The sequence below is a fragment of the Corvus cornix genome, chromosome 1A, assembly GCF_000738735.6.
Source record: "Corvus cornix cornix isolate S_Up_H32 chromosome 1A, ASM73873v5, whole genome shotgun sequence".
In the NCBI taxonomy this organism is placed as follows: Eukaryota; Metazoa; Chordata; class Aves; order Passeriformes; family Corvidae; genus Corvus; species Corvus cornix.
Window position 1 is genome coordinate 43,757,386 of NC_047057.1, and position 15,066 is coordinate 43,772,451.

Consider the following 15,066-nt stretch of genomic DNA (forward strand, 5'->3'; position numbering starts at 1 on the left):
AGGGCAGACCCTGCCAATTGATGCTAACATCTTAGCTGACCACAGCTGCTTTTACAACCAAGGTCTGACTACAGACCTAAAACACATCCAGTTGTTTTTTCTGTTCCATGTCTAGCTGGTGTTTAGAAATGTAGAGTCACAAAGCACCAGATCATGGTGATGCTTCATATTTTCACACATACCTAATTTCAACCAATTTACATTCCCTTTATACCCATAAATCTAGTTTGGACTGGTTATAAATATATTTTCTGTCAATATGCTTACAGCTGTGATTTTGCCTGCTTGCAAAATTGAAAGCATTTAAACACTGTTTAAATGAAGCATTTTAACACTGTTTATAAGCCGATGCTGTGAAAATGGAAAAAGAACCATGAATAAAGTAAGCTCCACAGCCCTTATTTTTAATGTGTTAAGGCACTGCAAACCATAACTGCATATTCTGAGATGTCTTGAGAATCACAGCACTATTTTCTGAAGTCTGTATCCCATCTAAGAGTTTGAAAACAATAAAAATAGAAAATCGCCACAGACACAGAGTAGAACACACCTACCCTTCTTACTGTCACCGAAAAGCCTTTTCCACAGGCCATACAATTCTGTACCTCATTGTCTTCTGCCCACTTCCTGTTGAGTGCTTGGGTGTGTTTGATCTATACAGAAGATGTAAAAAAAAGCATCAGGCTTTTTTAAAAAATGCATGTCTAATTCCCCCTAATATCCTCTATTTCCAGAGCACACATTACCCATTGCAGAATAAAAGCACCAATTCTGTAATGATACTCAGGGCTTATGTTTGTTTAGAGAGGAAACCTTCCAAGCTTCAAAACTATAAGCAGATTTAATGACACACAGACAGAAGTATGACCCTCACACACCACAAATATAACACCTTAATTGACCCTAAAAGGCAACCCACCACCAATCTGACACAAATTTTAAATTCTCCTAAGGTTCCAAACAGAGAATCAACAGGTTTCATAGCTTCAAATCAAATTATACCTGTAATGACTGGTTTTCTCGGCCAAGTTCCTGCATTGCAGCAGTTGTATTGTCCAGCTTTTTCTTCATTTCTACAAGTTTGGCTTGAAGCTTTTCAATTTCTCCCTCACTTTTTATACACCTGGTAAAATAATAAATAGTCAGCTCAAAGCATTTAAGACAATGTACACTGTGTGTCCTTTGGGCCAGTTGTCAGTCTGAGAAGCTACCTGCATAAAACACAGCCTAAAAAATCCTTGCTCTGAAAAGTTCTTGGATGCCTTGACCAGGAAAACATTCTGTTGTAACAGTCAGTTAAAGATTATACTGGCATTGCTCCTAAGTATCTGCAGCTTATCAATACCTGGAGTTACTCCCCAAACCAGGGACAATGCTGAATGCAGTCCCCCTCAACAGCAAGCCCTGATAAATACCCCGGTGCAACAGGACACTCTCACAAACAAGCTGCTGCAGATGAGGTCAAGACAACAGAGCAGAAAAGGAACCTTCTTCTTCTAGCAAGGCCACCTCCCATCAGCTGAAACTCAGTTAACTGCTGAAAGCCAAATTTCAAAGGGTATTTTTCTGCCAAGATGTAAACAGCTACTGGATGAGTTCAACACAGTACAGCAAGGGATTGCCAAAGAAAGAGAATCTCACTTGAACTGATCCCATCCTTTCCCAAGGTCTACTGCTCAAAAGTCAAATCACCAAGCTTGACAGTACCAACAAAAAGTTTCCCCTCTGCCTTCACCAAACGTGTCAGGAAATAAGGACAAAGAAAGCTTCCAGTTTCACAGGTGTTTCTTTTACCCTGGAAATCACTGCATTCAGGTAGCTCCTGCTGCCTTGCAAGGCCTCCTGCTGCCTGAAGGAAAAGCACTCTGCTTACCAAAGACTTAAATATATTGTAGAGACAACAGCAGGACTGGAGAAAATAAGACTGCAGGTTTTCAGGAGGAAGAAAATGCCTCCTTTGTGAAAATTAGTCTATATAATCCAATCACATATTCAGTCTCCTAACACGGAGTAGTGGGCACACCTGGGAGTTCCTATGCAAATTCTGTGTTACTTAAGGGGTCTTTTCCAGGCTTCTGGATGACTATTGCAACTATTCCAACTGAATCAAGGCATGGGAGCCTCAGAGTAATGGAGAAGGACAGTTAGCTCAGGTAAAAGAAGTTCTCTCTGCCAGGCCTCACAAGGTTCACAAAACAGATGAGAAGCCACAGCCTATATACCTGAAATCTCAGAGGAGCCCAGTGGAAGTAAGTAAGCCCAGTAAGAAGGCTCTTACAGATGGACATAAATCTTTGACAGCAAGCACAGAACTGTGGCTTGGGTGATAAGTAAAGATCCTGACAAGCCTGCCTTGTTTTCTACAGAATGATCACAAAGAGCACAGCTGGCTCCCAAAACCCCTTGCTGTGCTTTGGCAGGGATGACAGAATGTTGCACTCTGGAAACTGTACCCACAGCCCAGGCACTAAGAACAAATACATATTTAAACAAAGCACGAATAGAGAATCCTGAATCAACTCAAACAAGTTTTCATTCTCATTTCATTTCATTTCTCAAACTACACTTCCATATCATCATGGCCACAGCTTACCTCTCCAGCAATGCTCTTCTCTCATCCTGGTTATTCTGGACTGTTGCTTCCAAGACAGCATTGTCCCCACGTAAATCATCTGTCTGTTTCTCCAGCTCACTCACTCGTCTTTGACTGCTTTGCCACTCTTTCTTCATGGTAGCCAGATTTTCATTCAGGGCTGTGACCTGCATGGTGAGCTTGGTCTCCTCTTCCTCATGTTTCCGTTTTTCTTCTTCTTTGTCTTTTTTCTCTGTGTGCTATGAAAACAATGGAAAAATGAAAAACAAGCTTCCAAGCATTCTCTGTCTATTCCTTATATTTAATTGAGGCAAAGAATCTTACCGGAACAGAATCACTACTTTTAATCAACAAACTCTACTAGACAAGGCCGTCACCTCACTGAATTTTCCTATACCATTAAATGCCTCAAAGATTTTTGATCTTGTCATTCAGAAACTCATGTAAAGCGAAACTGAAGTCAACCCATTGCTTCTTTTCTGTCCCAAAGAGAAGAATCCAAAGGCATGTTCACAAAACAGCAGTCTCATGCTCTCTAAATACTAACCAGTTTGGCTTCAATTTCAGCACATTCTTTCTTCAGCTCCTCTTCTCTTTTTTCCAGCTGATCTTTGACAGCTTGATGTTTTTGTTTCTCCTGTTCCAGAGTTGAATTTGTATTATCTATTTTGCCCTGCAGTTCTAATTTCTGTTGAATCAATAGCTGGTTTGCATCCTTGAGATTTGCCACCTCCTGTTAGGATATAGAGTTCAAAGTTAAAGTAGCAACACTGAAAGTGTAAATGGATTTAAATTCAAAAAGACTGTAATCCTTTCCTAGGAGAGGACAGCTATAATTTTTAGTTTTATCACTGGAAGAAAGGATGGTTTTATAGCGCAAAGCATCAGTGATTTTCATGATCAAAGATTTTAAACTTATACTATGATCAACATTTAATTTTAAAAATATTTTAATGCATGTTTCTGCTAAGTAGAGAGGAAGATCTGTTGAATTGTTTTCTATTCCTTGAAAAGATGCATCCGTTGTCATTTTCTAGGTACTGTTCTAAAATTTACTTCACATTGTTCTCTGGTTGCAATAATGAGGTCAAAAACTTTGTAATGACAATCTAAAACTGAATGCTTATGGATGAAAGTTAGTTTCTATTAGTCTTAAATGTATAAAAAATTACTCTCTGTTTAAAGCAAGTGGGATGATATAAATAATGGCTTTACTTGTTCTTCTGTAACTGAACTCAAGTAGAATAGTTAGTTTAATTTATAGAAATCACTTTCCTTAAAATTACACAGCCAAGCATGTAGGTACTAACAGACTAATAGGGGTGAACCACTTTTGCATAAACAAAAATTCAGAATACAAGTTAAAACCAAACCAAGGACAGTGAAGAGAACATATCCTCAGAACACAAGGATGCCCTACAGATAGGTATACATCCATTCCTTGCTAGGAGATGGGAAACAGAATTTAAGTCTTTGGAGACTCTCAGCCTGATTGCTTGTAAGGAGATCAAGAAATGACTATTAACCTGACACTGGTGTGCACACGTTTTACATCTTTATAAATTTTATTCTTTAGAATAGAGATTTTAGGAACAAGAATTAGAATACCTTTCCCCAAGCACAGATTGCCTAAGAGAAACAAAGTACAGACTTATACCTAAAAATTACAGACCTTTTCCTAAACAATGGAGAACAAAAGAACATCTGAAGGTCGTAAGTTCTCATGTTATTTTCTTATTAGTGTATAAGGAATTGTACCTGTATTTATACTTGCACAACAATTTAAACTAAGTGTGCTTAACAGATGCAAATATAACTGCTAGTAGTTCATTATGGAAAACACAAACTACAGCCTTTTAGGAATGTTTGTTTTTATAGAGACTAAAAACCAGAATATATAGAGTTTGACAAGAAACAGTTAGTTTTATTGAAGACTAAAAATTATTTCATTAAAGCCTCCCAACTTTTACCCTTTAGGGAGCTCAACTGATTGTTATGATTTTGGAAAAGAGTTTGTCTTTTATGAGGTGCCTGACATTGTTTCTTCCCCAACTGTGACTTTTTAAGACATTTTATTAAACAACACTAAGGGAGTTTCAACTCTACCGTGCATGCCTGAGATGCCCCAGATGTGCCTAGAATATCTGGAAAAGTTCACCATCGTGACTCTTTTGGACAGCCTTTCATTGCAGAAGAGTCAAGCAGGGGTGTGCAGAGTGAATTTACAGTGGAACTAAAGAAAAGCCGGGACATACAACCCATCCTGAAGCCAAGACAAGTTATGCAGCCCACCTGGCTCACTAGGCCCTGATACTCAAGGATCATCACCAATCAAGACATCATTGCTGAGGAAGCTCAACAAAATCTGGGCTTTGGTTCCCTTACCTGTAATACCAATATTTACAGTAACCATCTTTGCAAAGCCATTCCAGATAACATCTACTGAGTAGGCACATATTTCTCATCAGATAACCAAACACATGAAGAAGACTCAGCTTGTCTCAATACCTTCTCAAATTCTTGCTTGCAGGCTCTAAGCTCTTCACCCAGCTTGGCACTTTCTTTTTCAAGTCTAGTCCTTACTTCCTGGAGCTCTGCAGTTTTACATTTTTCATTAGCCAAATCTTTTTCTTTCAAAATCTTGAAGAGAAATAAAAGTGCTAGAAAAGTTACTTCTTCCAAGTTCACAAAATAAAAAACCCAACCAATCAAAAAACATCCAGGGTCCAAAAAGTACTTGGTGGCTTTGTAATTATGGGGAAACAACTGCCATATACCTATCCACAGTTTGTAACGCAATTAGCAGCATGATTGCAGTTTTAGATTTAAAACTAATGTTTTCCCGCCTGTCTAGCCACAAACCTGTCTAGAACAAATCAGCAGCATATTTTGAACCAAATTCACTACAACTGTCTCTTTTTTAAGTCTTTTTACCAGAGGTTCAGTAAAACAGTCATTGTTATGCTCTCAAATTAGAGATGTAATAGAAAATAGTAAAAGGTGCCTGCATGGGGTGGATGTGACTGTGTGGAGATTTCAAAAGGCAGAGGCATTTACCCTGTCATTCTGAAGATCTTGTAGCATTTTGGTCTTCTCACCCAGCTGCTGTTCTTTCCTTGATGCATCCTGCTCCAGTGTAGACTTAGCTTTCTTCAGTTCCTGAATCTGTTGATTATTGCTAGCAATTCGATTCCTGCTGGAAACTAATTCTTCTTGAGCTAGAGCAAGTTTTTCTTCTGTGGACTAATTAAAAAGAGAGTTCTGCAAGTTATCTGCCAGTATAAAAGCTTCAAATACTAAACAGCCAGTTAAACATTTTCCAAGTCGAAAAATTTCTACCTAGAGGGTAACATTTAGCTTCAAATGTTGACAGAGCATAACTACAGAAACTTCTAGTTTACAAAGTAATTTCCAGGAACAAACCTTGCTGTACATATTCCAGCTTTCATCCTTACACAGACAAAAGGTGAAAACATGCAGAAGGGCGGAGAATAAAAACTGACAAAAAGAGAATGAACTTGAATTTGCTCACACAAATTTATTTTATCTAGGCAAATCAACAGTTCTATAACTCTAGACTTCTGTTACTTAAGAACCAGTGAAGCTATACTTTGAAGATTTCAAAAATAATTCAGTGCTATTTTTTACCAATGACTTAATAAAGTTAGTGCTAGAACAACTGTAAAATTTCTTAAAATTCTGAAGTGAAATGTACAAGATAAAAATGCTAATATCAGGAGAAAATGTTTCACAGTTTCTGCTGCACAAGCATTTTAAACATTAAGTTTAAACTTTCATTCAAAAGCTACAGATGATAGTTCATTTGCCTCTAACTCTCACCATTAGCTAGAAAAAAACTTTGATTTATCTCACAAAATCCCAAGAAACAATCCAAAACTTGCACCCAAAGCCAAAGCTCAGTCTGTTTGCTCACAGCAAAATCAAACTTCGGGGGTCTTTCTGAGTTAATGTTCTGGAGGTTACTTTTTTAAACCTTCTACCTTAGGTAAAGACCAGTTCCACTTGGAACCCACATGAAAAAAAACCAAACAAACTCATCCACTTCTTCAAAATATTGGAATTTTATGGAAATTTTTGATGCTATGATACAGAAGATGAGCTGAGATTTATTATTAGTAATAAGTTTATTGCCTTCAGTGCAGCAGTAAGGATTTCAATTTTTTTCAAGACAAACTCAATTGTTTTTGAAGCTCTTGCTTAAATATTAATCAAACCTCTTGTTGAAGGTTAGTGGTTTTAAAAGGAACTATAAGCAGAATTTTCCCTTCATTCAATTATGCATATGCTTTAGTCACTCCCATGTTGATTTAAAAGCTAATTCATTTCTGATGCCTCATGATCCTCCTTTGTAATATCTGAAGTATTTTGCTTGTAGAGACAGACTTAATTTGAAACAGCAGTGATGGAACACTGCTGATCCAACAGCATTTTCAACAATCCCCATGACTCTTAAAAAGCTCACAATGGCTTTTAAAATTAATTTTCAAATAAATTACTTTATTTGCTTTCTGAGGTATTAGAGTTTACTACTTAGCATTTTGAAAGGTGTTGACTCAGAATTTTTTGTAAGCAAAATAGGAGGTGCTTTAGCAGTTTTCAAGGTTTCAGCAGGGTGGGCATTTCAGAAAGTAAAATTATCCCACTCTGCTCCATTGTGTTCAGTGGAATACCATATTTTCCTAACATTGAGGAAGGACAGGAAGTCTAGCATCATCATATAAGATCTTCACAGGAAAACCCAACAGTCTCTGCAGTTTTAGAACGAAGCATAATAAAGCCACAGCTTTTATTCACATTTGTTTCCAATAGAAGAAATGTGGTTACATCAAATTTTCTAGCATCAGATAATGAAATTTGATGAAGTAGATAGTGACACCCATACACTAGTGGGGTACTTCTCTCTCAATCCAGCCCACAAAGTCTCTGCACTGTACAGGTTATCTCACTGTGCCTATACCGAGACTGAGACAAGGAACAGGTACAGAACAAAAGAGGTCAATCAGTACTCATTTTTGTAAATAAAGAAGAATGCTAGGTTGACTGGTATAGAGTTTAAATAAATACAGATATTTGAAAATTACAGTTTGATTCACTACAGCCTGGCCTGTGCCAGTGCAAATCGTTGTGCCAACATCACAACTGGTCCTAGCAGGGTGGTGGGACCCAGATTCATTCCACCTACATGAAGTGCACGAACAAGCATGTGAGTCTGTGCTCCCTGATTCCAGTCCACAAGGACCAACATTAAATTATTCACAGATGCTAACCTGATCTCTCTTCACTCCCTAAGAAAAAGAGTTAGACTGACTGTATGCAACTTAGGCTCCTGACTTACAGAACTGAGGTCTGGCAAGCGTGAATTTTGTTCCAGAACATTCACTGAATATATGCTGGCAGCAATGCCAACATTGGAGACAAAGAAACATTCTTTTGAAAAAACAGAAGAAACCAGGACTGACTACAAAAAGCACGAATGCCAAAACTCAAGAACACTTGGCAGAGCTCAGGAGATCAGATTCACAGAAAGTGTCCTCACACTAAGTCAAAATCAAGGAAAAAATAGCAGTTTGAACATTTTTATTAACTCTTCTATATAAAAAAATGCCTTTTTCACAAAAAAAAAGGTATGAATATATACACACAAACAGATATTTGTATAAATAGGTGTGTGTATATACAGAAATTATTTGGCGGTATTCTTTTTTAATTATATATATCCTTTGTTATCAAAAAACACAGCTTTAACAAGCACTCAAATCCTACCCTATCTCTTTTTCCAGTCACAAAGACAAAAATGTGTGTGAAGTTACTGTTAGAGACATTTTTAAACCAAAGTAAGTTTGCAGCAAATAGTATCCATAAAATTATAACTACATTCCCAGTTCCAATTTTATTATTTATTGTATTATTTATTTATTTAATTACAACACTTCTTTAGTTTGCAGGACTCAGAGCCTCACAGTTTGCATCTGGCCACAGCAACATGGCTCGGGTGCCCTGCTGTGGACGCAGAAGCTCGGGCTCCGCGGTGCCGATGGCCCTGCGGAGAGCAGCGCCCCGCTCCGCAGCTCTGGCTCAGGCAGCGCTGGATCTCCACCCGCAAACCGCCCCGAAGCGCTCGCTCCCTTCTCAATGCCACCTCCGCCTCCCAGCCAGAGAGGAGCCATCGATCCCAGCAGTGCTATTCCCGACAGACGCCAGCAGATGGTGCTCTGTGTACAGCCCAACTCCCGCCGTGCCCTCCCAGGAGCTACCTTACACGTCACCCACACAGCCCCTCGTGATCCATCCTCACGCCTGGAACCTTGGCCCCGCCAACAGCATGGTGCCACAGCACGCGAGGATGTTTAAGTTTTCCCTTTTAACTCCAGCATTGTTTGGATGTCACGATATGGCCTGGCCATGCCTGTTCTGGACAATGCTGGGCTTCTGACACTGCTGACTCAACACAGCTGTGCAGGGAGTTCATATCTCTGCTGAAAATCCTGCACTGAGTGACACCCAAGCTGACTCTACATACAGACCAGTTTTAAAAACTTCTACCACTGCCTACTAAGAAGATTAAGGCCAATCTAAAGCTCAGCCTAACCATCGGCTTTGGTTCCAAACTTTAAGCAAAACACACAGCTCTGGCTCAAATGAGCTACTTTTAAAAAGTAACTTGCCCAAGGCAAAACATCATGCAGAACTCATTTTGAATAGGCTGTGAAAGGCTACTATAAAGTTCTTCTGACTTGAGTGGCATTTTGATATTCAGCTCTCAAGACTAACATTGTCACTCGGAGAGTGTCTGAACGTGCTTTTCTTTTGTGGTCTTCTAAGACAAGCTACCACTGCTTCTTTAGTTTAATGTTGCACTGAGGTAGCACAGCCATGATTAAGGATCAGCTCCCCACTTTTTCCCTCTTCTACATCTTCCGGGAAAAAAAGAAAAAAATTGGTGTCCAAATGGGCTCCAAATTGGTACACCGCTTCAGTACTGTCCTGGGGTGATGTAATGAAGCTGCTTTATTCCTTAACCATCCGCTCAATGCCCAAGGATGCTGTTTCTTTAGGATGGACCCAGGGGCCGGAGCCACGGGACCGAGTGCGGGGCAGTTCAACGGCTCAGCCCAACGGCTCAGGGGCTCGGGAAGGAGTGAGCGCTGTGCTGCTTTTGGGTTTCCTTTGTGTTCCAGCTAGCTGGGAAAAGGTTCTGTTGGGTTCTTTTTCTTGTTCTTTTTTCCCTTTCCTTCCCCTTGCCTCACTGCCTCCCTTCCCTCCTCGCCGGTCCGAGGAGCCTGCAGGGGTGGCCCTGGCTGGTCCAAGCCCACGTGTCTGTTCCCTCTCCGGGAATTTGTTGTATTTTGAGGGGTTTTTTCCATCCTGTTCTACCCTGTTTTGTTCATGTGTTAATAAACAGTTTGGTTTCTTTTTCCCACTTTCACTCCTTGTGACCCATTTGTCTCATTGACGGAGGAAAAGGGGAGGCCCTTTTCCCTTTGGAGGAGACACTCACTCAGGAGTGTTTCCTCCTGAAGTTTTGTCTCAAAAACCAAGACAATTATTTAGGACCCCAATCTTCTTCAGTCTCTCTAGGCTCCACAGAAACTTACATAATAAATCAAGTTACCTGACTACTCACGTTAAAAATCTTGTTTCCCCATTGCCATTACCTTATTTTACCTTTTTGCATAGAGTTCTCTCTCTCTCACTACCATCCCCATTGGGTCTAAATACACGTGAGACACTTCCTGTCCTATTTTATACTTGCCAGAACTAGAGGTCATCAAACTGCTCTAATAATAATACTTATTCACAGCTATTTTGCAACAAGTGATACTTTAATGAAAATTATACCAAAAAAACCCCCAAGTTACTGAACACATCCAATGTTTCTACAGGCCATTGCATTACCAAAAGGTGATTTAAATGCAGTGCAGGAAATAAACTCACAGATGTATATGTGCAATAGTAACAGACTGAAAGAAAGAATATGCTTAAGCCACCACTGCTTGTTAATCATGCAGAAGTTCTCCACAATTTAACATAGCGATTCAACCATGCTGCACTGAAAGTAAAGCTTCAATAACCTGCAGGGAAACATAGCAGGTAATTTAGTACTACAGAGGAGGAGTAAGTTTCCTGCAACTGCAGTGGCCTATATGTAGAAGAGGTATTTCTCTATTTCTTAAAATAACCTGAGCATGGAGTTTGGCTAGGGCTCCAAAGCTCACATGGGCCAGTGTGAAACAGCCACAAGACCTCTAAGGGTTTCAGTAGTGGGATTGAAAGGCCCACCTTTGGGGGAAAGGGAACGATGAAATCAAAGCAGGGAACAATGAAATCTAAGCAGTCACCACAAGCTCCCTTTATACATAACAAAGCAAACAGAAGCTGACATCTAAAGCAGATCAGATGATCTGTCTCCCCAAAGCATCTATTCCTCTCCATAAACTTCAGAAGAGCCTAGAGCAACAGCGTTGGACACAAGACAAACCTGCAGTGGGATTTATCTGGGGTGAAAAGCACTTAAGCTACAAATCTTGCCAGCAGACAGCCGGTCTGTGCAGCACAGTATGTCCCAGGACTAACTGAAGCATTGGCTTAGTACCGACATGAAGCAGAGGGTTATAAAAAAAAGCCAAAAAACACCTTTGTTGACTGGCTCAGCTCTCAGCAATACCTCTCTGAAGGCACTGCACACTAATACAAAACCAGGTAACTTCAGTTTAGGAATAGCAAAAACTTCAAGGACTAAACTGTATTCCAGGTAGGTCTATAAGCCTACTGTTTCTGTAAGTTTGACATCTCTCAACATCTACCATCAGCCAGGAATATTTTAGTTAAATCATCCAGAAGATAGCAGTTACTCACATGCTAGCAGACCTTGCCGTAATTAGCTACACTATTAAAATTAGCTGAAAGCTACAGTATAACAAGAAAAAGCAACATTAAAAAATAACTCTTTAATGAATATAAAACTAAACCACCTTTCACTTTGCTGCTGCAGAAATGCAAGGGTATTTCAGGTAAACTGGCAAATATGCTTGGCTTTAAATTAGTTTCAGAATATCCTTTGTCTCAAGGGAAGGGATTTAACAGCACTAAATTCTATATATAGCAGAAGAGATTTTTTTTCACTTATACAGTTCCTGCATTGTTTCTTGGTCTTCAAAATGGATATTAACATCTACTAAGTTACATACGACATTAAAATGACTGCAAGTACCTTAAGGTCTTGCCTGGTTGCCAGCAGCTCAGACTCTTTCCCATAAAGATCCAGTTGCAGCTTCTCCATATTTTCTTTATGTTTATCATGGGCCTTCTGTAAGTCTGCTAGCTTGCCTTTCTCTGCTTTAAGTTCCTGTGCTGACAAAATAGACTGCTGTTGTAGTTTATTCTCCAGCTCTGCCTGAAACATAAGCATAGAAAGTTTTAGTTAAAGTTGCACACAGTAAAGTTAGCTTAAGCATTTCAATAAAATGCATTTCTACTGCAAGAAGAGAATTTTGTTCCTCTTATGAAATAGCAGTTCAGTAACCTGATATTTGTGATTTTACAGTAAGGTTTTATAACTAATTTAACAACAAAATTTAATTCATGACAAAATACTAAGTGAAACACACTAAGACCAAATATTAAAAATTGGAATAATGTTTCCAAGTGTGCTGGTTTTGGCTGAGGTAGAATTTTCTTCATAGGAGTTAGTTTGGGGGCTGTGTTTTGGATTTATGGTGGGAACAGTGTTGTTGTCACAGGGATGTTTTAGCTACTGCTTAGCAGCGCTCATACAGAGCCAAGGCCTTTCCTGCTTCTCACACTGCCCCATCAACAAGAAATCTGGAGGTGCACAAGAATCTGGAGAGGGCACAGCCAGGACAGCTGATCCCACTGACCAAAGGGATATTCCATACCATATGACATCACGCTCAGCATATGAAGCTGGCCGAAGAAGAAGGGGAGGGAGTTTGGAGTGATGGTGTCTTCCCCAGTCACCGAGCAGCTCTGTGCTGCTGAGTTGATGGCTGGGTTAAACCACGACACCAAAATCTAATGTTTCCACAGGCTGTCTAAAGCACAAATATGACCATGTAGCATTGGGCAGCCAAAGCTGGAGCCACATTTAACAGTGCATGGCACACAGCACAACATTCCCTAATGTTGTAAGACATTTGAACTCTTTCCATTATGGTTTATGAGTTTCATACTGTCACTCAGATAAATTCTTTTGGTATAATATGAGAAGACTTGGTTTGAAACTGCCATGGACATTTTAAAACACTGTAGAGTTTGTCTAAAAATACTCTCATGAAATTCTACTGCTTTACAAGAAAATGGCAGCTCTTGCCTTGCTCCTGAAGCAAAAAACCCACATTCAATCTAGCCTATTTTTTCCCTTTATTAAATTTCAATTCCTATGGAATTCATATTTCAGCACTGGTTCTTTTCATTATTGCCGTTGATGTTGTTGTTTATATCTCCGACAGCATCTGAAGACCTCACCGCCATATCCTGACCTTATCATTTCCGACAAGACTACAGCAAACAGAGTTTATCACAAAGTTATTGACATAAAAGCTTCAGTATTTATCAGAGGAATTTACATTCATCTTCTTATAAGAGTAAGAAAGGACAGTCTTACCTTTTCTAAAAGGGCAGTTTTTAATTCAGCTTGCAGTGTCTCACTATGTTTTTTCTTCTGCTCAAAAGATTCCTTTAACTCTCTCAGCTTTCCCTGGAGATGTTGCTCACTTTTTTCTTTGTCCTTCAGAAGACCCTGGATTTCCAGTACTTGTGCTCTTGCTGAATCAAGGTCTATAGACAACTGCTTAGAAATCTATATTCAAAAATATTAAATAACTGTATTTAATTTAAATATAAATCACCATTCGTACATGCTGTTCACAGAATCAGACCATCCCACAGTGCCACTGCTATTTCAGAGTTACATGGCTGAACAGTGGCAAGCAGATTTTAAGAACTACCATAACACATTAAAATAATCTGTTATTCCAAATTTACAGCAGTCTTTTTTACCCATTCTAAATTAAGATCAGGCAACTTTGCTTACACCAGCAGTGGTGTGGGCTCTCCTGCTGCCAACTGCAGCATATACCAAGCTCATCCTTCTGCACTTTCCACTGAGCACCACAGCACTTCAGCTGAACGAGTGAGGAGCCAGGGAAGTAACAGCAATAGTCACAGAGCAATTGCCATCACACCTGCACACCCCCAAACGTCTTTCAGACAGTAAGTGTCCCTCACTGTCTATCAAACTATGTCCACTGATCAAATCTTTTCGGATTCCTTTAGGGAACAGAAGATGCCTTGGGTAAAGAAATCCATGAAAGCAGACGTCCTTCAGGCTGCCACCTGCACTGCACTGTCTGAATGCTCATCTTTGAAAAAGAAGTACGTTTGGTCCTTATGTAGTCACAACCAAGTGATTTACACAAGTTTGAAAAAGCAATTCAGTCCTTGAAGGATATCTGAAAATGTCCTGTCAACTACACTGAGAACATACTGAATAATCCTGAGAATAAAATAGATCTAAGGATATGAAGTGACAACTTTTATTGTATGGAAGTACAAAAGAAAATGGGGACACAGTAGTATCAAGTAACTGGTTCACTAATGAAAAAACCCGAAGGGCTAAAATCCCCTGCTAAGGTATGTGGGACACAGAAAACTAAGACTAAAACCTATATTTTAAAGCTTCATATTACCCTCTGCAAAAGTTTTAGTATCACCTTATTTCAGTGCCAAAGATAGGTTACAATTTGAGAACTGAAACATCTTTCTCTCTCATCAGTCCCAGAAGGTGAGACTGAAAATCAATCTTTTAAACATTTATTATTACTGGTTTTGAGACTTTTGAAACTAAGTGGACAACTTACCCCCTCCTTTTTTTCCAGTGAGTTTTTCAATTCATTCCTCTCTTTAGCTACAGACTCTGCTTGTATCTGAAGTTGGTGTTTTAATTCTTGGCAAGATTTTTCCTAAAAAACATAAGACAAAGAAATATTCCTGTTAGCTTCTAAGACCAAGTACCGAGAATTTTTGCAGGATCTACAAATCCTTAAAAAATAACGCTTTCATTTTCAATGAAAAATCTTACCTTCTCAACTGCAGACATTTTCAGCTCAAAACCACTCAAAACTTAAAGTGGCAAATCTAAGCTGAACACATCTGATGCCCTGTACTAATAAACTCAGCCAGGTGCCAGAGTTTTTCTGATTACGGATAGTCTCCTTGTTTAAAGCTGTGGTTGGCAGCCCTTCCTCTTGCTGAAGTAGTAGGCTCATTGGTCTCAGGATCTAAAATTCCTTCATGTTCTAAAACTTACAAACAAGTACATTTGCAGACCTCCATGCATATGCAACTGTATGTTAATCCCAAATACCATGTATTTAAGATAGTGGAAAGCCTCCAAAAGACTACAGAACTAGAAGCAGAATGTGGACTACTAT

General features: G+C 39.3%; 1 protein-coding gene across 2 annotated transcripts in view; it reads right to left on the minus strand.

Moving 5' to 3' along the window:
* EEA1 (early endosome antigen 1) overlaps positions 1 to 15,066 on the minus strand; it is a 69,181-nt gene that overhangs the window by 7,786 nt on the left and 46,329 nt on the right. For both annotated transcript variants that reach the window (XM_039570157.1, XM_039570155.1), the window contains 9 exons: positions 14,494 to 14,595; positions 13,239 to 13,433; positions 11,826 to 12,008; positions 5,651 to 5,836; positions 5,102 to 5,233; positions 3,141 to 3,326; positions 2,594 to 2,832; positions 1,003 to 1,123; positions 555 to 653 (listed from right to left, as the gene is read on the minus strand). In XM_039570157.1, the coding sequence (XP_039426091.1) occupies positions 555 to 653; positions 1,003 to 1,123; positions 2,594 to 2,832; positions 3,141 to 3,326; positions 5,102 to 5,233; positions 5,651 to 5,836; positions 11,826 to 12,008; positions 13,239 to 13,433; positions 14,494 to 14,595 (1,443 nt within the window). The remainder of the gene's footprint in view (positions 1 to 554; positions 654 to 1,002; positions 1,124 to 2,593; positions 2,833 to 3,140; positions 3,327 to 5,101; positions 5,234 to 5,650; positions 5,837 to 11,825; positions 12,009 to 13,238; positions 13,434 to 14,493; positions 14,596 to 15,066) is intronic.